Genomic DNA, 25,324 nt, shown 5'->3' with positions numbered 1-25,324 from the left:
TTAAACCCTCCACAATTTAAAAAAAATATTAAATTAAGCAGAGATCAACTCATTTTACACTCAAGTTCTCGGCAGTGACAAGAGACAAAACCCACTGTTAAGGACAATACAAGACTTGTTAAAGGATCCGCTGACTTTAGATGGATAACACTTCGTAGACTTCTCTCGAACAAATTAGAAAGCACTTAACAATAATAGAGATGCCAAAACCAGAATTTGACCAGTTTCTAATCATTCATTCTTTGTTTTTTTACTTTTGGTTAACCATTTAATTTTCTTGTCTCATTGACTCATTAATGTTAAAAGCGTTGCTTTAACAAATTAAATCTGAATCTTTGGTGTCGGCGCCTACTGCAAAAAAGCAACGTATTGTCTTGGGGATTTGTGGCAAACAAGTGAATAAAGAATGCCATATATATATATAGCAAGGTATGCTATATAGGGTTTTAGAGATATGTGACCTAGTGCTAACCACAATGAGGGCAGCACTTGAGCCTCGACTGTTCCCTTTATTCCTCCTGTTGATATGGACTATATATTAGGAATAATAGTTGATAAATTCTCCTATGAAATGTTATTGATACATTTGTCAACTATAGAATATATGAAGGTGGCAAATTTTCTTCCTCCAAAATGATTGGACATACAAATTAACAGGTTTTTCATGCGATGTTATAAAGTCATCTATGGTATCATTGACAAAGATTATGTATATGCATGTGTATAAAGTTTGATGTGTGTACATGTTGTATGCGTTCTATACCATCCTATAAACTAAGTTATAGTCTAAAACTAGTAGGCTAAAGTCTAAGGAAGGCTTAAGCTTAGAAGGAAGTTGCTCATCCGTCAAGTAAAGAACCTAGTTAGAGAAAAAGTCAAGAATTATGTGACAAGATGCAAGATAAAATTTAAAAATTTTGGGGACCAAAGTTAAAAGTTTTCTATTAAGATAGCTTAAACATAGAATATAACTTTTGAGAGGGGCCAAAAAAAACTGTAATTTTGTTCATTTAACTAAAAGGTTAAAAGGGATTAAATTGAATTAATAATATTTGAGAGAGACTAAACTTGGAATTGTACCATTTAACCGAAGGGATGAAGAGGGAAGGCCGTTGGCTATTCTCCTATTGGCTAGCATGGCAAGTAGCTATCAAAACCTGACAATCTAGTCAAAATGGACCTTGAGCAACCAAGGTTGTAAGGCCAATAAACTGACCATTGAGAAGACGGACACAATAGTTTGGTCAGACGAGCAACCAATGATCATGCATTGGGCAATCCTCCTAGTAGCCTAAGTGCTAGGTATAAATACTTGGGTACGAATCTCACTCTATCTATCTAAAGCTTTATTCTCTACTTCCTCATCATTTTAAGCTACCTTGATTTCTGATACTATTTCACCCTTACACATCAAAGCTGAAGCTCCGACATGCCCAAAGCTTAACAGTTCATCTTGCAAGAGACATCAATTAATCAAGGGTGATACCAAAGGGACAAGTAAACACTTTACCTCCCAAAAATATAACAATAAAATTACATTTTGACTTTTCAAAAATTTATAATTTAATTACTATATTTTAAAATAATAAATTATTAGTTTAACCTCTCTAAAATTTATAAAACTTTACCTTCATTACATTTTGACCTCTCAAAAAAATTTCCCATTTAACCTATATCAATAATATGCAAAATTGATGAATATGTACATAATTCATAGTATAATGTAGGAGGTCCATCTATATCTTATTCTTATCCAAAAGGGAAAAAGACAAAAAAGCATTTAGCAAAAAAAAAAACAAATGAAGAATATGTTCTGTGCACTTTAGATGGAAAATAACGCTTGCCCAAAGGCTATCACTAAAAGATTGTAGGGCCAGCAATGCACAGGACAAGTTGTGACTTGTGATGTACTCACAAAAAATAAAAATAAAATAATTTTTTTCAACATTTAATTTAATTGTGAAAGAACTTGAAAGTTTACAAGTTGATACAATATTTATAATTACACATAACATATCTCGACCTTTAAATAGGAGTATAAATGTACTTCAACTCTTCGAACTTATATTCTCTTATACCGACATTAAAAATTATTATTATTATTAAGAATGGCTTGTTTTTGTTTATACTCCTTGAAAAATCATCGAAATATGGACTGTTGGATGGTTCAAAGACATGATCTACCCAAAAATTTATAGCTATTTATTAAGGGCTCTACGACCTTTTTGCTTTGCCCATTGGAAAATCAATAAAAAATAAACATTAAATTAAATGAAATTCTCACAATATTTGGAGTTTCCTCGTATTCTTCGAGGGTTTTTTTTATTACCATTATTGGTTTTTATTTTCAATTTTTTAATATAATAAGTAATGTTTTCGTCGATTGAGTCTTAATTCGATTGGTATTGGTATTGTTACCAGTGCAAGAGGGCGTTAATTCGAGTGCGTTGAAGCGGATTATCCTCCTATTTAAAGGTTAGAGAGGGGCTATGGGTAGTTATAAACATTGTATTAAAAAGAGCAGATATGATAAGAACTAATAGTGAGATTAATGTTAAAAAAAAAATGTTTCCAACTTGAATTGTACTCTCTTAAGTAGTGGTGGCTCGTGGCAGTATTAGAGTCGAGTAGTAGAAGTATTTTTTTACTTTCTTTGGTGAGTTTTGATTGAATCGTTACTTGATGTTTTGGTCGAATTTTGTAACTACTTTTTTTTTATGGTTTTGTGAAAGGGGTGAAATGTTGTTGGAGCCAAAGGGGCCTTGGCTCCCTCATCCCTAAAATTTGGCAAATTTTTAACTAGGCTTTTAAAATTTTAAAAATTTAATTAAACCCCTCAATTTTTTTCTAAAGTTCTAATAAAACCTATAAAGATTTCGAAAATTTTAATTAAAATCTTGAAATTTTTGAAAATTTTAAGTAGAACCTTGCAAAATTTTATGGCTTGTTCTACCACAATTTCGTGACATGGTTATGAGAATTTTATGTCTTACGAATTGAAGTGGAGATTGATTGTATTCTTATTTTTAAGTATCTTAAATGCATTGGTCACTTAATGTCAAGCGCATGGATGGATTTAGGGGGTCTAACAGGCCCTGGCCCCCTAAAATGTAAAATTTTATTTAACTCTTTAAACTTTTTAAAAATTTTTAATTAGTAAAAGTAAAATTATACTTTGGCCTCCTAAAATTATAAAAAATTAATTTAATCATTTAAAAATTTAATTTAATCCTTTAAAAATTATAAAGATATAGACTATAAAAAATTAAAATTTCATTCAGCCCCTAAAAATTTGTTCTGGCTTCGAACCTGGTCATGAGATATCTAATTTACTATATCAAATCTCTATGTTTTGAGTAAATCACTATCAAGTTTGAACAAATATTGAAATCGAGCAACCAAACTACTCATATCTTAACTCGTTTCGCTATGTTAGGGCATGATCGTATTGGCCTATGATTAGGTACGTATAATTTGCTTATGAATGACCAAATGTGTGTACTTTTTTTTTTAAAGTAGACTCCTTTTTCAACAACATAAAAAGACATAATTACAATTTTTAGCTCCTAAAATTTACCTTTTTTTTTGTCACTTTAGCCCTAATTATTTTTTAATCAATTTAGCCCTCAACCTTCAAATTTATTCAAATTACTTTTTTAGGTAGAAAAACTGCTTTGTTAAAATTTTAATGGCATTAATATGATAGCATACGTGGCCGTCCACATGTACTTTGTTATCGATGCAAATAATTAAAAAAACTTTTATGATCTTTTTTTGAAAAATAATTTTTTATTTTATTTTTTAATTTTTATAAAGTATACAGACTGTAACACGAGCTACCTTGTCACTACCATTAAATTTCAACAGTTTGATTAGTATTTCTGCAAAATAATAATAATAATAATAATAGTTATTATTATTATTATTATAAAAATAAAACGAGAACATAAAATACAAATCAAAATCGAAACGAATAAAAACCGTCTCACCCCATTGATATTTCAACAATTTTTTCCATGTCATTGACACATAATTTTAGTACTTTTTTTTACCTCAAACTTTAAGCTTTGAACATAGAACCCTAAAACCCAAGTTCAAGGTTCAATGTTTAAGTTTAAAATTTGGGATTCAAGATTAAAATTTAGGGTTCAAAGTTTAAAATTCAGAATTCAAAGTAAAAAAATTATCAAAATTATGTGTCAATAACATAAAAAATTCATTAAAATACCATTAAATAATTAAGAAAACTAAAAATAATATGGTGAGAAGAATCTACAAAATAATTTCTCCACTCCCACAGACATTCTTCTTTCAAAGTTACCCCTTTTGAGACCTTGAGTTATCAATCTATTTAATTGGAATAAACTGAGAATCCAAAGAGATTAAAAGAAAGTAGTACCATTAATTAAGTAAACCCACAATTGTAATTGAAAGGGAGGCAATGATATGGTGATGGGATTCATGCATGTGTCAATCAAAGGTTTAATTAATGTTTAATGTCGCCAATGATGGGGGCATCGTAAGAATTAATTAACACACCTATATGTATAGCTAGGCTGTCTTTTAAGTTGTAAATCCGAGGATATGTTGTAGCTTAGCTTTAGCTTAGCTGGGTATATCAAACCGGCCAGAACATGCAAATTAAGAATGTCAAATCCATCACCTCCCCCTATTAATTTAGCTTGGCATATATACTACAAGGTTAAATTATATATTGAGTCCTTCTATACTCTTTTTTTGAGTTTTAACCTCTTCCGATATTCGATATTTATATTAGATTTCGATTGGGTTCAAAGTTAATCAAGTTAGATCTTTAAAGGAAAGTAAAACTTTCTCAATGTTGTTTTTTTTTCATCTGTAAGACTCAAATTCAAGTTATCAAATTCCTTACCACTTGATCTAACAAGTAAGAGTGAACAAGGACGAATTTAAAAACTTTTTAAGGGGATCGACAAAATACAATTTTATTATAGATTAATTTTTAATTTAATCATCTTTAAGAGACTTAAATAGTAACTTTTCATTTGAGGGGTCCAAGGCCCCTGCCGAGCTATGTAAAAGTTCATTTTAGTCCTTTTAAAAATTCTACAATCATAGTTTAATACAATGATAAGATTACATTGCATATACATAAAAAAAATTAGAAACTTAATTATTTTTATTTAAAAATTTAACCTAATCAAATGATGATGTTAATATTTTCCATTATATTTTGTTTATTAGCATGTTATGACTCATATGCTAGGAACATGTAATTAGATGGAAAATTTGATGAAAAATCAAGTGCCTAATTAAGGGTAGGCAAAGGTTTTGGTCCTTTTGATTAAATGGTACAATTGCAACTTTGATCTATCTCAAGTATTAAAAATTCAATTTGATCGATTTATCCTCTTTATTAAATAAAATAAAAGGCCACACTCAAAAATTAAAAATTTAATTTAATCCAATTTAATACAATTTTTTTAAATTTACTTCCAAAATATTTTTTACTTTTTTCTCAATCCCCTATAACAATTTAGAAAAAAATATTAATAGCACCAATAGTTAAATTAAGTTTCTCAAACAATTGCATTTTAATTCTCTTAAAAATTTATAATTTAAATCTAATCCCCTTATCTTGAGTTATAAAGTGAATTGAATGACCTAAGTAGGGTAAATAAATAGGTCAAAACTAGGGTTCAAACAGGGCCAAAGATGATGCAAATCTCACCTAAAAGCAACAAAAAATTTGGGTAAAATATTATATACATATAATAGATAAAATAAAGATAAGAGTGCGTAATCTCCATTAATTTTTACTTTACTTTTGTTATGGTGGATTTGCATAATCTCTAAATTATATTCTATTCTTTGTTTCCTTAATCATTCAACCTATGATGCCATATGATTCTAATATATGGTTAAAATATACTATAAGTTTCTGTACTTTTAAAAAATATAAATTTAGTCCTTATACTTTTATTTTTAAGAATTTAATCCATTTATTTTTCAGATTTCAAAATTCAGGTCTTGCTATTAACACTGTTAAACTTTTTTTTATTAAATTAAGGTTAATTAAAATGTCATTTTTTTAGTTTTATGAGTACCGAGTGAGTAAATTTTTTATATTAAAGTGTCACACAGACAAATTTGACAGAAAAGTTTAACAGTGTTAACAATTAGATATGAATTTTGAAATCTGAAAAGTATAGCAACTAAATCATGAAAATAAAAGTACAGGGATTAAATTCTAAATTTTTGAAAAGCATAGGGACTTATGGCATATTTTAACCTATATAAAAAGGTTAAAATATGTTCTTAGTCCTTATACTCTTTTTATATTAAGAATTTAGCCTTTTTATTTTTTTGATTTAAAAATATAAGTCCAATTGTTAGCACTGTTAAAAATGTTTTCTTTTAAATTCATGTTCAGTGCAACGCCATTTTTTTTTGTTACATGACTATTGGTGGAGTATTTTTTTTTTCAAAATTTCACACTAGTAAATTTAGTAGAAGAATTTTAACGGTGTTAATAACTGAATCTTAAATTTTTAAATCTAAAAAATGTACAAATTAAATTTCTAAAAAAAATAAAGGAATTAAAATTTCAAATATACAAAAATTATAGAATGTTTTAAATATATTCTAAACTATATATATATATACACTAACAAGGAAATGTTTTCCGATTGAGTCCGATTAGCATGAACATTGTTGACAATGCAGGAGAACGCGGCTTCAAGTGCACTAAAGCGCATTATCCTCCTATTTATGGGTTGGATACGAGTTATAATCAGTTCTAAACATTATACAAAAAATAGCACAGATATAATTAGAATCTATAACGAGATTGTTAAAAAAAATGCTTTGATTTCTTTGTAAAGATAATTTTCCTTTTTATATTCTTTATTAGGTTTAATTAGGAGGGTTGTGATTGGGAATATTAGTTCTAATTTTAGCTTTAATTAGTTTACCTTTTTTGCTTGTAAAAATGGCCTTGGAATCTTGTTTTATCCTATAAGAATATTTGAAATGCATAGAATAATGCACCGAATATAAATCGTTTAAAAATGAAATAAATAATATTTTTTATTCAAATTTAATCCACAACTTATGCACGGTACAAAGACTAACAATAAAATTTAACTAGCATAATCTAACTCAATTTTTTGTCATTTATGATTGCTATTTAGATCGAAGAATATTAAATTAGGGTTGTTTAGAGATTGAATCTAATAGCTCAATCGAGCTATTAATGTTTGTCCTCCCTTGTTATACATTGTATCAACAATGTTAATTTTAGATTTTTGCTTGCCTCGATCTTGACTCAATTCTCATGTTTCCTACATCGGTTTTGAATATGTTTAAAATTCTATTATTTGAATTCAACCCCGAAAAAAGAAAATTTCCTTAAATCTGATCTTATTTTATTCAAAATTTTTTCATCGAATTCGAATTATTTTTTCATCCCTAATTACCGATTAAAAGAAAAATTAAACCAAACACCATAATCTAACATCAAAATCTCTTACTTTTAATCAGTACTATGAGATGACCCGATCAAAACATCCCAACAATTATGCTTGGATAAATAACAAGACAAGAAAATAGTACTAAATGAAAGACAAGCAAGCAAGCATGATAAAGGAATAGTTGTTTCTTTGACTTAACTCCCAAAACAAAAGCATTTTTGTGATCATCATTCTCATGACTCATCATCTTTTCTTTTCATCCTTTTGTGAATAATCTTTTTGGTGTAGATGAATTCGTGATTCTTCCAAACATATATAGGTTAAAATATATTATTATAAGTCCTTATACTCTTCACAAATTTATAATTTAGCCCTATTTTGTAGATTTCAAAATTCATTTTCAACTATTAACACTTTTAAAATTATTTTTGTTAAATCTAGGTTCATTACAATAATTTTTTTTAGTTACATTGCTACCAAATGAGTATTTTTTTTAACAATTGGACTTGAATTTTGAAATCTGAAAAGTACAGAGACTAAATTCCAAATTTGTGAATAATATATATAATATTGGTATTAACTAAGGTATCATCCATGTCCGTTTTAGTGTTTAAGAAGACTAATTCTTTCGAGATTTATGGCTACTCTTTCTAACAATATTGTCTTTAGTGTTCAAATTTAAATTTTGTTCGTAAAAATATAATATGACTTATCACTATATCTAACACTTATTGATTATTATTCCAGACATATATATAAAAACATGTAAATCTTTTTACTTTATTTTCTTTATGTATTTTAAAACGAGAGATAACGATTATGACAATATTCCATCACTTTCTTATCTTAAAGGTTTGCATCACTAGCTTTTAAGATTTCAATGTTTCCTACAATATGTAAATGTTTGATGTGTTTTGGAGAGCAATTGCTGAGGGACAGTGTGAGAGTAATTTATACGAATTCTTGTAAGTTGTGTTTCGAATCCAAAAATTCGATTCGATTAATTCAAACCTATATTCAAGCTTGATTTTATCTTAAAATAAATTCTTGTAAGTAAAATTTAAAATGTTTGGTAAAAATATTTTTCCGGTCCTTTTCAATTTTGATATTGAGTAAATTTGTCTTTCTAAATAAATTAGAACAATTTAATCATTGTTAATTTCGAAAGTGAGCAACTAAAGACAATTAATTATAACGTTAATATTTTTCAGAAATTATACATTTTTTATTAGTATAATAACAAATTTAGCTCTCAGAATTTACATATTCTATCAATTTGATCCTAATTTAACAATTTTAAGGCCAGTTTGGCATTGTTGTTGCGATTGAGAATTGCTTTTGAAAAGCTCAGCTTGGAAACTGTTATGAAAATGTGTGGTTTGCTAATTTGAAGTGTTTGGCATTGTTGTCAAAAATTACGGTGGAAAGTTAAAATACTCATTTTAGACATGATGTTGGAAATTAAAAAAAAAATAGATAATATTTAAATAATTTAATATAATTATAGATAATATATTTTTTAAATCTTTTTTATAAATTATTTATAAATTTAATATACATGAAATATTTTAAAATTTTAAAAATGATAAAAAATTATATTTAAATAATTTAATATAATGATATAGAAAATATAAATTAATTTAAATTTTTAAATATATTTTAAACAATTAATACAAATGTTTAGCATTGCTTTTGGGGTGAAAATGTGCTTTTCCAACCCCAAAAGCATTCTTGAATTCCGCCTTAGCTCACAACATTTATAGATTCTATCAATATTTATGTAAAAATATTTAAACATCTAGAACTAAATTTATTACTATACCAATTAAAATTATATAAAACTGACGGAAAACATTAATTAACACCATAATTAATTGTCTTTAATTGCCCACTCTTTAATTTAACAGGGATTAAATTACTTTAAATTTTTTTAAGAGGGACTGGTTTTTTCAATATTGAAATTGAGAAGGATCGGAAATGTGTTTTTATCGAAATGATTCAAACTAAAGTGATCAAAACATGAAATAATCTGAACCAACAATTATTAGAACCCAAAAAGTCAAAACCTTTAATTAAAACAAACTGAACTGAAAATGATCCGAACCAAAACGTTAAATAATTTAAAACCTAAATCGACCTCAAATGAAATGATCCAAAATTTTGAAAATTCAAATTCACTCAACCAAAATCTAATATAAATTTCTAAATATCCCAAAATTTTTTTCTTAAAATGGAAAAAGAAAAAAATTTGAAGGGACTAAAATACTATTTTTGGAAACGAATGCTCCAAATATGTTTAAAGGCCAATTAGTGCCCATTTGCTATTGGGCTAAGATATTTAAGAAACCCACCACCATCTCAACTTGCAATAGCACATTATTTTACGTTATAATCTCATACCAATTTGTATAACCTTTCATATAAAATATAAATTTGTAATTTTATCATTTATAACGGGACAAAAAGTAATTTTTCATTTTAGGGCTAGGGTCTTGCCTGCCCTAGATTTGTCCCTGTTAAAGGTAAGATATGTTGATGGGATTAAGGAGTATGAAATGAAGATATACGATTCACCCATTGAGTCGAAAGACATAAGAATGTTTTTAAGGGCTTCTAGTGATTAAGTAGATATACTTGAGTGTTAGAGTTTAAATGGTTGAATGCTCCTGATCATACCTTCAAGAAACCCTTTTAAGGGCAGTTCCGAATGTCATAGTAAACCACATGTCCCTTGTGATTCGAGAGCCGTCAATAAGAGTATCTTGCAGTCTAGGTCTCTTTATTAAGTTTGTGATGTGATTTGATAGGATGTGATTATAAGGTATATGAATAACGAGTGGCTACCATCTTGTCAAGCAAGGTACCTCTTTTTGACGAGGCATATTGTTTGACGAAAGATATCGAGTGGAAAGGTGATTTGGCGAAAAATATAGATAGATTTCATAATTCATGTATTTATATACCCTCACAACCCTTTAATAAGAGGATAAACATATTTTAGTGTGTTTGAATCGACCGGCAATAAAATATGCTTCATTCCCGTGGATAAGAATCAAACCTCGATCTCATGATTAAAGTATGAGTTGAGCAACCACCAATCACCTCATTATTCTATTTATTAACTATTTCATTTACTTAATAAAAATCTCCTAAGAATGTACTACTGCAAATAAAAGGATGACAAAGGTCAAATTATAGCTTTGGTCCCTATACTATACTCAAAGTTGTGAATTGATGTATTATAATGTGAATCCAAATAATTAACACTTTTAACAGTTTTTATTCAAATAGTAATTTGAAAATTTTTTAAAGAAATATTTCAACTCTTAACGTTTATATAAATTTTTTTATACTGAGAATAATATGTTAAAAAAATCTAGTTAGTGTTTTAATCAGAATAGTTAATAATTTTATGGTTAAAATATACCGTAAGTCCTTATACTTTTTGTAAATTTAAAATTTTTTCCCTATAATTTTATTTTTAGGAATTTAGTTCTATTTTTTAAATTTCAAAATTCAAGTCTAACTGTTAACACTGTTAAAATTATTTTATTAAATTTAAGTTATATTACAATGTCATTTTTTTGTTATATAACTATCAAGTGAATATTTTTTATTTCAAAATGTCACTTTAACAAATTTAACAGCGTTTACAATTGAACTTGGATTTTAGAATCTAAAAAGTATAGGGATAAATTTCAAATTTTTGAAAAGGACATGAACTTATGCCGAATTAAAGCACATAAACTAAATTGAAGATTAAAGTATAGTAAAGGGACCAAAACTAAAATTTTAACCAAGATAAACCCGATTTCAATGAAAACGTGTAAAAACCTGGAAATTTTATCCAAAAATTCCAGAAAAAGGTAGAGCCGATGGGGAGTCACTCAATCATCACCAGTATTAGCTCAGCCCCACCTTCACTCCCTCTCCGTTTTGTTCCGGAGGTCGTTGCATTCTCCGGCCACCTATCTCACCGGAAAACGAGAGGGCTCCTTCTCTATCCCCAGACCGCAAATGCATTCTCCAGTCCACTCCTCGTGCATGCTCCGGTAGTTTTTGCATTCTCCAAAGACCTGTTTAACCGGAAAAGGAGAGGATTAGAGGTGGTGACACGTGCGGGTGCCAACACCAGCAGCTACGTGTTCGCGGCAGTGTTCCCGCTCTCACTTCTAGCTATCACCATCTTTACTTCCATCAAGATTGCTGATAAGCTCGACGAAGACTTCCTAGAAGATGTAAGAGTCTAAAAAAATTCATTTATTTTTTTCCCTTTTTATGGGATTTTCGAATTATACTACTTTTTTGAATTGGATGCTTAGTTCTTTGGAAAACTTGAGTTTTTCTTGAAGTGGAAGTCTTATTTGGATTGCTTAATGAGGGAATTGGTAATCTCAAGAGTTTGTTATTGTAATGCCCATTAGGTGTTTGATAAAATTTCACAATGGTTCTGTTTTTGACATTCATTAAAATCTTTGGTGTAATACAGAAATCTCAGTCCATACCCCAAACGTGAAAACCTGATTCGATTTAGCTGAATTCAAGCTCCACTCTATTCGATTTGATCATAAAAATCAATAATCCAAGCTTGTCCAGCTTGAACTTAAATTCATCCCAACTTAAACTGACCCGAACTAGAAATAATACGATTCCAAACCTATAATGACTTGACATGAAATATCTGAACCTCAAACCTGATTTACTTGACCTCAAAATAATCCCAACCTGAAATTGATTCGAACTTAAAATGATTCCAATACTTGATTCATGGTTTTTTTTAATGCAGATCTCTATAAATCAAGCAGTAAAGGAGGCAGAGGACGAGGGTGATGATGGTGATGATGGTGGTGATGATGATGCTATTTCATTGGAGGAAATAGTGCAAGAACCAGTGCTTCCACGTACTCGAAATCGGCCCAAGAGGGAAGTGTAAACATCCAATTTCATAATTTGTATTAATTGTATAATTCTTTTTCTGACTGTAGATTAAAACTCATAGAAAGTGCCATTGAACAATGTAAATTTCCCCTTTTGAGAGGGAGAGGGGGGGGACACATTGAGCTCACTTTGGTTGCTGTTGGAATTTTGTCACATAGCATGTGAATGAAGAAAACAAGTATTGAAAGCTTTTCCTCTGTTTAGGAGTCTGATTCGGTTTAACTTCAACATTAATAAAATTTAATGTAATTATCGGATAATGATGCAGTATATGATTTGATTGAAAGGGAGGGGTATTTTGGCTTGAAAACTTATATTTGTTAATGTTAGGCCAAATATGTTCTTTATTTATAAATATAAATAAGTAGATTAGTAATGTTTTGGTAATGTTGGCAAAGATTGAGTGCTTGGGATCTTAAGTGTTTAGGTTTGAGTTCTATTATGTGTATTTACATCTGTGAGTTCTTAGTCTAGGTTTTATTCTGGTTTAAGTCCCATTATTGGATACTAAATGAGAAAATGGTGCAACTGCAATATATGATTTGATTGAAAGGAAAGGTTATTTTAGCTTGAAAAATCATATTTGTTAATTTTAGGCCGAATATGCACTTTGTTTATAAAATATAAATAAGTAGATAAATAAGGGTTTGGTAGCATTGTCAAAGATTGAGGGGTTGCCGGTTTGGGATCTTAAGTGTCTAGGTTCAAGTCCTATTGTGTGCGTTTATATGTGAGTTCTTAGTCTAGATTTTATCTCACCATGTGTAATTGTCGGATACAAACTAGAATGGTGCAATATATGATTTGATTGAAAGGGAGGGACATTTTGGTTTGAAAATTTTGTATTTGTTAATTTTAGGCCGAATATGCAATTTGTTTATAAATATAAATAAGTAAATGAGTAACGTTTTGGTAGTGTTGACAAAGGTTGGGGCCTGGGATCTTAAGTGTCTAGGTTCCAGTTCTATTATGTACATTTACATGTGTGCTTTTTTGATCTAGATTTTATTTTGGTTTGAATCCCACCATGGTTTGAATATATTCTGAGTATCAATTCGTCCATTTTTTTTCATATAATAGTTTGATTCTAGTTGTAGTTATACAAAATTGTTGATTCTATTTGTGCTTGTTGTAGTTATAGGGATTACTTGTATTTGCTAATTATACTTGTACCATCGAAAAATGAAAGTAGGATAATTTGGTCCTAATGCAGGATAATTTGATGCTTAAGGAAGTTTGGTCACTTTACTGTGTTCAAATTTAAGATTTAGGCCTTACACTTTAATTTAATATAATTTGGTCCTAATTTATAGGGGTGAAGCCAACTTATTTTTTTGAGAGGGCAGAATTAAGTTACATATTTTTATGAGGACTAAAATGTAATTTTATCATTTTATTAGTTTATAACTTTATAATTTTATTTTTAGGGGTCTAGAACCCTTGTCAAGCCATCGATAGTGGCTTTGTTAATGCCATTAGTTAGCTCAAATGTTTAATACAACTATTTCGATTAAAATGCATATTTGGATCTTTACTTAAAAACATTTATTTTCAATTCATCTTGCTAGCATGATTTTTGTTTTACTTTATTCTTTTGTGTTGGAATGTGTGGTTTTAAGAAAAATCTATCTTAATATTTTTAATAGAAATAATTATGAACTTCAACTATTTAGACTAATAATGATATAAAAATAAAAGAAATTAAAATTATGTCAAATTAAAATATATAAATTAAAATATCAAATTTGAGCATAGTAAAAAGATCACAACACCATGCATAAATGCTTAGCATAATTAAAAAAAATATTTTATTCTTTTAAATTTTAAAATAATGTTTATATTTCCTTCTTAATGTAAAATCGACTTTCAAATTATACCTCCTTTTTTACTAAAGTAATTAAAGTTTTTTTTTTAGTTAAAAGTGGTACTTGAACTATTAATTTAATTTCATTTTACCCTAAAACCCGATACCATCCAATAAGAACATGAACATCATATATTTTTTTTGGCTAAAATGAGATGAAATTAATAGTTTAGATACATTTTTTTATTAAAAAAACTTTTAGGTACTTAAATGAAAAAAAAACAGTATAATTTATATGCAACTTTGTAATTAACCCTAAAAAATAATACCATTGTCGTCATGTAAGGGGATTAGTGAGAGTTGTAATGTGTTTATACTTTGAGCCGAACTTATGTAATATTAATACATTTTATATTTGTCTAAATCTGATTCGGCTCATATTTACTAAAATTTGCTTATATATGTGAATGGTTAACCTAGATCAATTTTAGATCACCATATTATTGTTTAATTTTTAAAAAAAAGTATTTATGTAATTTTAATTTTAATATTTAATAATTTTATATATTTATCATTTATTAAAACTTTAAATATATGCAACTTAATATATTTTTTTAAAGAGAGGAACCCATTTACATCGGTGTAAAAATAGAGTAGTTTTACACTCTTTCATAACCTTTTACATAATTAATATTTTAACGATTCAACCATTGAATTTATCAATATAATTTTACTAGTTGTGCATGTAAATTTTTGAATCGATTCAATATTTCTTTCACATTGAATAAAAAAGTGTATATACTAATATTAATTGAATGATTGAAAGTTTTTTACATAAAAAAATAGTTAAAAAATTTTGTTTTACCTCAAATTTGACATTCATAATTTATATGAATGGAGCATAAAATAAGATAGTTGTATTACTAAAATATTAATACTATAAGAAGTTACGGAAGTGTGTAAAGTGTAAACCTACACCAATATAAGTGGATCCCTCCTATTTTTTAATATTTGCATTATAGATTTAATTTTTATATATTATAAATTACATAATATAATATAAACTTAAAAAATAGGTTGGGCTAAATTGAACTCGAATTTTGAATATTTAAATTCGAACATAATCTATATTTTAAATAAACTTATTTTTTTAAGTCAACCTCATTTTTAAAGCTTAAAATCTTATACAAAATATTTCAAATTTCGTACGAATTTTCAGACTTGAACCAATAACCCCGCACTCGAACCGGTGTTACCACCATTACCATTGCCTTCATAATTCATCAGCAAACTTTTTACAATGGTGACGATGATGATGGGTTTTGATAGGTGCATGTTAATGTTGTGTAATACAGATGCTGCCTGCCTGTCATGTACATTTTGGTATTCTGAAAATGACAATCATTTTGCCCTTTCTTGGCTTTATCTTTTTATATGTTCAGAATCAAGTAAAGGATGCATGTGAAATGTCTTATCATGCTTTACTGCTATCATATTGGAATTTTCTAATTTTGTCCTTCAAAATTGAACTTCAATTTTAATTTAATTTTTAAACCATTCAATCAACCTCTTTCGTTTGTTAGATTTGGCATTGAATGTGTATCTGGATTTGTCGTGAAGCATATTTAAAATGTATAATTATTTCATGAATAATTTGATTTTATTGGTAGAACTTGAGATAATTTTCAACAATTTTAGAGGTTTGATAGAGAATTTTTTCAAAAAGTGAAAATTTCTAAAAATATTTCCAATATAGTCCACCATTGATTTTTTTTAATGTGTTACATCCAAGCCATTCATGTGTTGGTGTTATGCACATGTTTTCAATTTGATTCATGTGTATTAAATGGACTCCACATCAAATTTGAGTTGATATTTAACGCTAAAGCTAATGGAAAGACTTAATTGATATAATTAGAAACAAATCTAAGGGAGTTGACAATGGCCTTAGTCTCTCATAAATGATAAATTTACTCTTAAGTCCTTGGTCTCTCATAAAGTTACAAAATTATAAATTAATATGATTATAAATTTATGGTTTAATTTAGACCTCCAAAAACTTTTTTCCCTTCATCCCCGAATACGATGTAGATGTTGTAACAAATTCTTAGCTTCATCTCTGATTACAAATAATGATTGAATGTGGAAATATGATTAGCATTGCATGGAAGTTTCAAAAAATGAAAAAATTAAACTCGTGTTGCAAACAAAGCTACAATAAGAGTGATAAGATTATTGTTTATTGAAATCATGAAATGTGATGTGATGTGATAGTTACTCACGTTATCTTTTAGATATGTGGTTGGGAATTCGATCTCTATTAATGAGATTAAAATATATTTCAGAGAGCACACTACCCTTACCCCTCTCCTTTCTTTGAAACTTTACCAGAGGGAGAAAGGACAAGGTAAACAATTTGGAGGGGTAAATGTTAAAGTCATAATTAATGCTTGCTGGGGGAAGAATTAAAACTATGAAAACTGAGCAACACCATGTGAAGCAGTACCTGAAAATAAAGGCAAGCACTTTGGGCCTACATTTTGGGATTGCCGAAAGGACTTTGTATAATTTCACCTGTCCTTTGAAAAATAAAAACTATGTTTTATGACAATTCCTCTGCAAATTTTGCCCCACATTTACTTCAACCTTTTTATTTTCCTATATAATTCAAAGTTAATCTCGAAAACTCAACTCAATTAATTTAAATTTGAATTCGATTCAATTTAATATTAAGAAGTTAGTAACCTTAACTAGATACTAGAAGCGAATTTAGAAATTTTTTTAGGAGAGCCGACATTAAGTTCTACATTTTCTAGCATTTTTTAAGGGACAAATTATAATTTTATCATATATTAACCGAAGATTTTATAAATTTTGAGGACTAAAGCAACAATCTTAAAATCGTAAATCTGAAATGATATTAACCCATAATTAAACCAAACCTGAATTAATTCGACCCGAAACCAACTTTTTTTTTTATTATTTCTCGTGCAATTCAAAGTTGATCATGATATACATATGGAATTTGGGTAAGATCATACATATGTGCATCTTGGTTCACTTGATATGATGAACTTTGGTTAAAACTATCCATGAATCCACCACAAGCAACTAGGAACTCACCTAAACCCGTCATGGTAAGCCGGTCAAGTTCCGTACCAGCAACACCAGTTGAGTAGTTCGCAGCGTACCGAGCCAAACGAGCTCTCGCAAGGGCCAAATCGTGTTGAAGCTCGATCATCTTCCTTTGCAACAAGGCTATGGCACCTATGCAACCATAGACAGGGTCACGAAGCCTTGCCTCAGCTTCGTAAACCAAGGAGTTCACGGTGTCCTCACGCTGTTCTTCGGGAACCTCGATCAAGATCTTGCTGACGTTGCTAGCTCCGAAAACTTTATGGACCTTCGTGAATTTCTTCGGCTCGTCGGACCGGAAATAGGGTGCAAAAATGCAGGTGGGACTGCACCTCCTTTTCAAGAGCTTGCAAGCTGCACAAGAGGAAGTGGAACGTGGCTCATGGCTCCTCATGGCTTCATATGAAAACAACTACAAAGACTATATATCTTCAATATCTTATCTCTTATAAAACTACCATTTAAATAGACCATAGCTTTATAAATAGCAAAATTGTAACACTTTTAGACGTTATATAAATTTATGAAATTTTAAAAATATATTGATCGATTTAGAGGTGAGATTGGTTCGATTGAGTCGAGTTTTTTGAATTTTTCGAATCTCTTATTGTAATTCGGTTCAATTCTCGATTTTAGAATTTTTTTTTGAAAAAATGAACTTTGTTTTATAGTTTTTAGATATTATTTCGTAAAATTCTAAAGTCTTGTTGTAATTCGGTTCAGTTCTCGATTTTATTTCGTAAAATTCTAAAGTCTTCTTTTTTTTATAAATATTTCTAAAAAAATAATTTTTCAAGTAAATAAAAATAATAAACAAATTTTATTTGGTATGTTTAAAAATATTTTTATATACATATTTTAAATTATTTTCACTATTTTAAATATAAAATATTTATTTTTAATTTATAAAAATTAAAATTAATTATGAATTAAATAAAAATAACATTCAGTTTGGTTCGAGTAACCATGATTTTTTAAGTTTTATTTCATAAATCGTCTAAACATCTCGTTTCAGGTTGATTTTTTTTCTTGCACAGATCTAGGTCAATTAGCTCTGTTAGTTAGAGAATTGTGCTAATAACGTAAAGGTGACAAATTTAAGATCTGTATGAACTATAAATGATTTTTTTTTGTAGTCAAGAACGAAGCCACGAACTTGCACGGGTCATAATTCTTTTTTTTTACCTTTCCGTCAAGGATGAAGCCGAGATAGATACGAGTATGGCCCTTCCTTGATTAAATGGTACAATTAAACTTTTAATTCCTTTCAAAATTTACTCAAAATTTGACATGTATAATCTAGTGAATTAATATTAAATATGATAACCGGTTAAAATATTAATCATAAAAACGTATGAACATGTGCAAAACTACTTTAATTTTATATTAATGTAAGTAAATTATTCCTTACTAAAATATTAGTATTGAACATAAATATATATCACTCAATACATTCAAAATTTTATTTTCCAAGCCTCCTTTAGATCTTAGCTTTAAATGCAAGTCTGTTATAAAGTTATTTTTTGTTATATGATTATTAAATATTTTTTTAATTTTAAAATATCACACTAATAAAATTTAACATGATAATTTTAACGATATTAACAATTGGACCATAATTTTAAATTCAAAAAATAGCGTAACATAATTTTAAAAATACTTTTTAATTTGATTTTGATTATAAATACAATCACAAAATATGAGGCTACAAAAATCTTGAAAACATCTAACTCTTGAAAAAAAGAACACAAAAGAAATTATTTTATTTTTACAAATGGTAAAAAGTGGGGGCTAGAAATAATTGTTGATGGGGGCACCATTATAAATATTTATTGGTGAGGTTTGGTTGAGAAATGATTTTTTTTTAGGTACATTTGGCTTAGAAATGATAGTTCATAAGATTATATACATATAAAGATTGATATATTCATGTGATTTGAAAGAAAAGCACTTTCACAATAAAAGCATTGAGCTCTAGAGTGGTTGCTAGGCCCTTTTTCATCCCCACCATGGAAACCTAAATACTCAACATAACATCAATTAGGAACCCATATGCATTGTCACTCCCTCTTTTCCTTTCTGATATAAAAAATATTTTTGAATATTATGGTCTAAATGGAAAATGTCTCGAGTTTGAATATTGTAAATAGAACTAGTACAATTTAACTTTAAATATAGTTGGAATTAGGGGTGAATAAAGAGGATCGACAGACAGTTGTCTTGGTCTCTTAAAAAATGAAAATTATTTACATGGTACTTTTAATTTTTATGAATTAATATATTAGTAAAATTGTATTCTATCCCCCTTAAGGCCTCAAACAAATTATACTTTTAGGTATTTATAGATTAATAGTGGAAAGAAAAGATTGGAATTCTTTGAAAATAAGGTTCTTTTCTCTAACAAAGATTTTTTTTTCTTTAATTGTGGATTTTATTTTCAATTTTTTTCCACTTTAAATTTAAAGGACATCTTTGGTGTAGTCAATTTCTCAACCCTACAATTTTAAATTCAATCATAAAGTTTTTTTTTTATCTTTTATAAATGCATGAAACTAAAGGCTACGGCTATCACTTTTTTTCTCCTTTTCTTTTTTATTTAATGGATGAATTACAAATTTGAAGTAACTAAGTTTAGATAAAAATTTGTTGTAAAGGTATGTATAAGTATACAAAAAGAGATGTTTGAATAGGGTTTTTTAGGTCAATCTTGAGTTATTTACATGAGTTTCTTCAGACTTAAACCCAAATTTAAAGGTTTTTTTAAACTGAGATCTCGGATTGACTCATAACCACTTGTATTAAGAACTAAAATAGCAACATTATTTAACACATTCAAAATTGAAAAGTTAAAAAAAAGTTTAAATAGAAAATAAGAATATTATATTTACATCAAATTTATAATATAATATAATATAAGTTTAAAAGTTTTTGTTTCTATAATTAAAGGTAAGTAATTAACATACCTTTTTTGTAACACCCAAAACTTAATTTAGACGTTATGGTCGGATCTTGAAGTTACACTATGTACTCGAAAACTAGATTATTTGCTTTCTAAACCATTGTTTGTAAATTTTTTTGCAAAAATTCATTTCTAATTATTTATTACAAACTTAACTATAGTCTAACAGGTATTTTTCAAAACATTCATCTTATTTTACAAAATAGAAAAGTTGAATCATTATCTTGGTTACCTTTCAGAAAACTTAATTAATAATTTGTTTTGCAACGGAAAATCTATCATTTTGTTTATTTGTGAAAACAAATGTCAAATTTATATTCTAGAAAAACATATAATTTGTTGAGGGTAATTGCTGAAAATGTCAAAATAAAATCTAAAAGAAAGTCCAAAAGTTCATAAAGTACAAATAAAATTTATGTTAATTGACATATGCAAAAGACCAATCTGAGCTCCTTAACGCCGCCTATTCCTAAGTCCGCGAATTACATGAGAAGATGAAATGGATGAGCTATGAAGCTCAGTGTTTAACTTAACTCAAGCATAAGTACAAATAATACAATAAACAAATCAGAATATCACAGAGTATTTCATCAAATTCAGATGAGCAAAATTAAGCATGCATGGTTATGTCAATGTAATATTTCCAAACATAATGCAGATTATTCAGAAAACTTCCTACCCAACTTTGCAACACACCAATTAGAGTTCCCCAGAACTTGTTCATCCAAAACACACCAATAGATAATTGTGAACAAAGCCACCAAAATTAATGCAGATAAACTGTCAAAATATGTGGTCATGCCACCATATTTGCAGTCAAACTGCTAGGATAGATATGTGGTCAAACCACTAGATAATGTAGATAATTAAATTGTCAGAACTTCCTCCTTACCATACCATCCCAACCCCATGCAATATGACATGACATGCAAATACGAAATCAGAACAAAAGAATGTAGAACATGCATTTTTTTTATAAAAAAAAACAAGAATCAGTAGGCATGGGATTCCATGCTTTACAGAACAAATGTGTCAGATATTAACCATACCAAAACAGTTTTGCCATAATGTCACATGCATAATCATATAACAAGTTCATATACAGTTAGAATAACATACTCAAATGTCTCGCGCTCATATATGAACATAGTAGAACAAAAACATGCCAACAATAAGTATGGATTTATAGATCAGATTTACAAAACTTAGCATATTTTCATAAATTATACTTACAACACTAACATACCAGACTATTACTTCATAACCATTTTTTTAGATACAAAAAGATTGTTATTCCAAAACCTATATTCGAACAAGTCTGCCCGAGGTGGGCTTATATGTCTGTGTGGCCCACACGCCCCAACCTATTAGGCCCGTGTGACCCACACGGCTGGATACATGACCAACATGCCCATGTGGCTTGCACAGTCGTGTGACATCGACTGGCAGAATCGATTTCGCACAGTTTTACGAGTTTTTGAGTTTGGGTCACACACCTGATTACTTCCGAGATGTCGATAGAACAGCAACACACCAAATTCTGTACATAAGACATCCACAAACAATCAATTAACAACCACTTACAATGATTCAACCTAAACTTCCTAAAACATTCGGCCATTAATAGAAGGCATTCGACCTTCGTAAGCTAAATCATTGCAAACCAGCTCCTAAATTTATGTTTTGAAAACTTACCCTTGAAGAGAAAAGAAATTGCCAAAATCCTCAACTCGCCGGAAGTGTATAGCCTCACGATCCACCCCTAGCAGAATCGCAACCATAATTAAATCAACAGAATTTAATGGGGAAAATGCAATCTAGATGGCGACACGACAAAGATAAGGTGGCAATGAAGAAACATTAGCAAGAGACGACAACAAAGGAAGATGGTAACAAATGAAAGGAAAGGGAAAGAAAAACGAAAATAGAAAGAAAGAAAACGTTAGAGAAAACAAAAAATGGAAAGAATGGGGATAGTGGGAAGAGAACGGGAAGAAAAATAAAATTAGTTTGACCCACACATTGACTATTTGGGCGGCCCAACAGAACGAGAACAAAAACTAATTTAATTTTGGCAACGAAAAGATTTGAACTAGGGGCACAAAGGTAAACTAAAGCCTTACCACTAAACTAGCAAACTTATTATTATTAATAAACTAACAATAATAAAATATTACCCACATATAAACAACCAAATGAAGGAACAAAAAAAAAATTAAGGGAAGGAACATGAACATAGGACCTCAAACACTTGACAAAAATATTTAACTACTAAACCAAATCAATTTACATATTATGATTTTTACAACATTTATTCAAAAAAAGGATGTAACCACTCTTGGTTCACTAACCCCATTTCTACTAACTTGACTTTTGGGATGTAACACCTTTTTCTTTAGGAAAAGATGCATTCATTAAAAGAATAATCAAAAAGTAAGAACCATACAAGGACAAGGGATAATTGGATCACTAACTCGAGTAAGTAAGCTCACCTTATACACTCGACCCTACCGTCCAGCATCCTCTTATACATCACCATGCATAACGTTGTGTAAATTATCTAGAAACAAAGAGAGGGGGAACACGTCACATTCCATGTGGTTTGCATGTAACAAAGCTACACACCCTCTTTCTTTTTTATTCTTTAGTTTACATAAGAAAATAATTGCTAGATTTTTTTACCAATCCTTAGTTAATATATATTTATTTGGAAAGCAAATTCAAATTTAATAAATTTAATACATTTTTAATTTAGGTTAAAATTTGCTACAAGGCTATGCATTTTTAGTACATTTAGAATTTAGTTCTTTTACTTTTATTTTAGGAATTTAGTCTCTATACTTTTTAAATTTTAAATTTCAAGACAACTGTTAACACCATTAAAATTCTTCACTTAAATTCATTAGTATAAGATTTTGAAATTTTTAAAAAAGATACTCGTATAGTTGTCATGTAACAAAAAAATAACATTATAATGAATCTAAATTTATTAGAAGAATTTTAATAGTGCTAAATAATTTGATTTACATTTTTTAAATTCAAAAATATAAAAACTAAATCTCTTGAAATAAAAGTAGGAGGATTAAATTTTAAATATACAAAGAATACGGTAAAAGGATTAAATTTTAAATATACAAAGAATACAAAGACTAGATTCTTATTTAATTATATACAATTAAAAAAGACATTACTTAAATTTACTCAATCCACCAAATTTGATTATTGAAAATGTTATCAACACAATTTTACACTTGAGGAAAAGAAATAATCAAATCAACTTAAAATAGAAGAAAATATAAATTTATTTGGATAAAATTTGGGAATTTTTAATTTTAAATAAATAAAGTAGGGTTTTTTTAGCAATCAATGTTTGAAGGAATGAGTTAGAAAAATGTCATTTCAAAAAATTTGTGCGATAGGGAAAGGAGAAAAACAAAAGGGGACAGAGTTATGATAATGCTTCCAATTAGCCCACTTTTGTCTTAATGCCTGTCCTTTTCTCAAAACCCAATTTTAATGGGTACCATGTTAATGGTTGGATTAGGTCGGGTTGAGTATGATATTAATTTATTTTATATTTATTTAATTTTAATTTAATTTAAAATATGAGTCTAAAATTTTATCTAAATTTATTCGTATCTGTAAATAGATAAACCCAAACCCATTTAAACCTGTCCATGATATTTTTATTTTTATTTTGTAATTGGCTAAACCCAAGCCCATTTGTTCAAATTTCAATTAAGTCTTCGAACTTGGGCGGATAGCTTGACCTTTAAAAAAGTCTACACACAAACCATTAGATAGGTATAGGCTCGGATATCAAGCGGGCGATGATTGACACGCGAAAAAGGCTTGTGTTTCAAACAAGGGAAACGAGAAATGGGCCGGCCCAATAATTGTGAGAAGATCCACTTTGGATTGATATTTTCTTTTTCTTTTTTTAATTTAATGCTTTAAAAACTAAACTGATGGTAAAATATGTAAGACCACTAATTTCTGTTTCAATAAGTTCGATACATCAGTCTACCAATAAATAAATAATTATAAAAAATTATAAAGTTAGATTCTATCAGTCTCAAACGATTCACTCAAAAATTGATTCAACCTTTTTGTCCAGATTGGTATACCAATCAATTCCCGATCCAACCAATTTGACTAGACGGTCGAATATGGTTCCAACAACATTGCTCGAACTATGACTTAGGTTTTAAATTAGTAGTCAAGCTTCAAAACATTTTATTTGAATCTTCAAATACCGGTCAATTCTTGATTCAACCAATCTGACTAGACGATCCAATGTGGTTCCAACAACATTGCTTGAACTATGACTTAGGTTTTAAATTAGTATCCAAGCTTCAAAACATTCTATTTGAATCTTCAAATGATCAATATTGTATCAATTATGTCTTTCTTTTAACCTAGCCATTATCTCAAACGTTAGATGCCAATTGGAATACAAGAGCAATATATTTAACATACGTGGATCAAATTACAAACAAATATATACTTAACATGGACAATTTAAATTTGATAATTATAAAAAAAAGGAATAGTCCCCATAAATTTATTGATACTCCTTTTTTTTTAACCCGCCATATTTAAATTATCTATACTTTGTGGGTATCTAAATGTTTACAATTTGATCCATGTCTTTTAAATATATTGCCCACTAGAGACAACACCTAGGAAGGGGTGGCAGGGCCTTGGTTTTCCTAAAAATAAAACATTTCAATTCAGCCCCTTTAAAAATAATAAAATTACATATTAATCCATAATAAAATTACAATTTACACTCCCTCAAAAATCTAAAAAAATTGTTCAATCAAAATAAAATAGGATGGACCACCCCATGTTAGGCAAAATATGTCAACAAAGTAAAAACCTATTGCCCTCATCAAAATCTAGGCTTTCATTTCAAAGCAATAGAAAATAGTCAAAATTGGAGTTTTATTCTTCATGTATAGTCATATCATTTTCTCACACTACTTTTAAAAAAGAGAAAAGAAATTGGGACTCTTCATATAATTTATTAATATT

At 28.6% G+C, this 25,324-nt stretch overlaps 2 protein-coding genes across 2 annotated transcripts; one reads left to right on the top strand and one right to left on the bottom strand.

Moving 5' to 3' along the window:
• Positions 1-11,191: 11,191 nt before the first annotated feature.
• LOC107936335 (uncharacterized) lies at positions 11,192-12,579 on the top strand. The gene is made up of 2 exons (XM_016869038.2): positions 11,192-11,689; positions 12,238-12,579. The coding sequence occupies exons 1-2, from the start codon at positions 11,327-11,329 to the stop codon at positions 12,382-12,384; spliced, it is 510 nt and encodes a 169-aa protein (XP_016724527.1). The 5' UTR covers positions 11,192-11,326; the 3' UTR covers positions 12,385-12,579.
• Positions 12,580-17,140: 4,561 nt separating this feature from the next.
• Positions 17,141-17,870, bottom strand: LOC107936336 (LOB domain-containing protein 21). Its single transcript, XM_016869039.2, has one exon. The coding sequence runs from the start codon at positions 17,720-17,722 to the stop codon at positions 17,189-17,191; it is 534 nt and encodes a 177-aa protein (XP_016724528.2). The 5' UTR covers positions 17,723-17,870; the 3' UTR covers positions 17,141-17,188.
• Positions 17,871-25,324: the final 7,454 nt, after the last annotated feature.

Source organism: Gossypium hirsutum, chromosome A10, assembly GCF_007990345.1.
Source record: "Gossypium hirsutum isolate 1008001.06 chromosome A10, Gossypium_hirsutum_v2.1, whole genome shotgun sequence".
NCBI classification, from domain to species: domain Eukaryota; kingdom Viridiplantae; phylum Streptophyta; class Magnoliopsida; order Malvales; family Malvaceae; genus Gossypium; species Gossypium hirsutum.
This window is presented reverse-complemented; position numbering and strand designations above follow the sequence as displayed.

Excerpts from the sequence above, each read along its gene's own strand:
- LOC107936335 (XM_016869038.2), top strand. The coding sequence starts at position 11,327 with ATGGGGAGTCACTCAATCATCACCAGTATTAGCTCAGCCCCACCTTCA. Across the intron at positions 11,690-12,237 it reads ACGAAGACTTCCTAGAAGAT|ATCTCTATAAATCAAGCAGT; the intron begins GTAAGAGTCTAA and ends TTTTTAATGCAG.
- LOC107936336 (XM_016869039.2), bottom strand. The coding sequence starts at position 17,722 with ATGAGGAGCCATGAGCCACGTTCCACTTCCTCTTGTGCAGCTTGCAAG.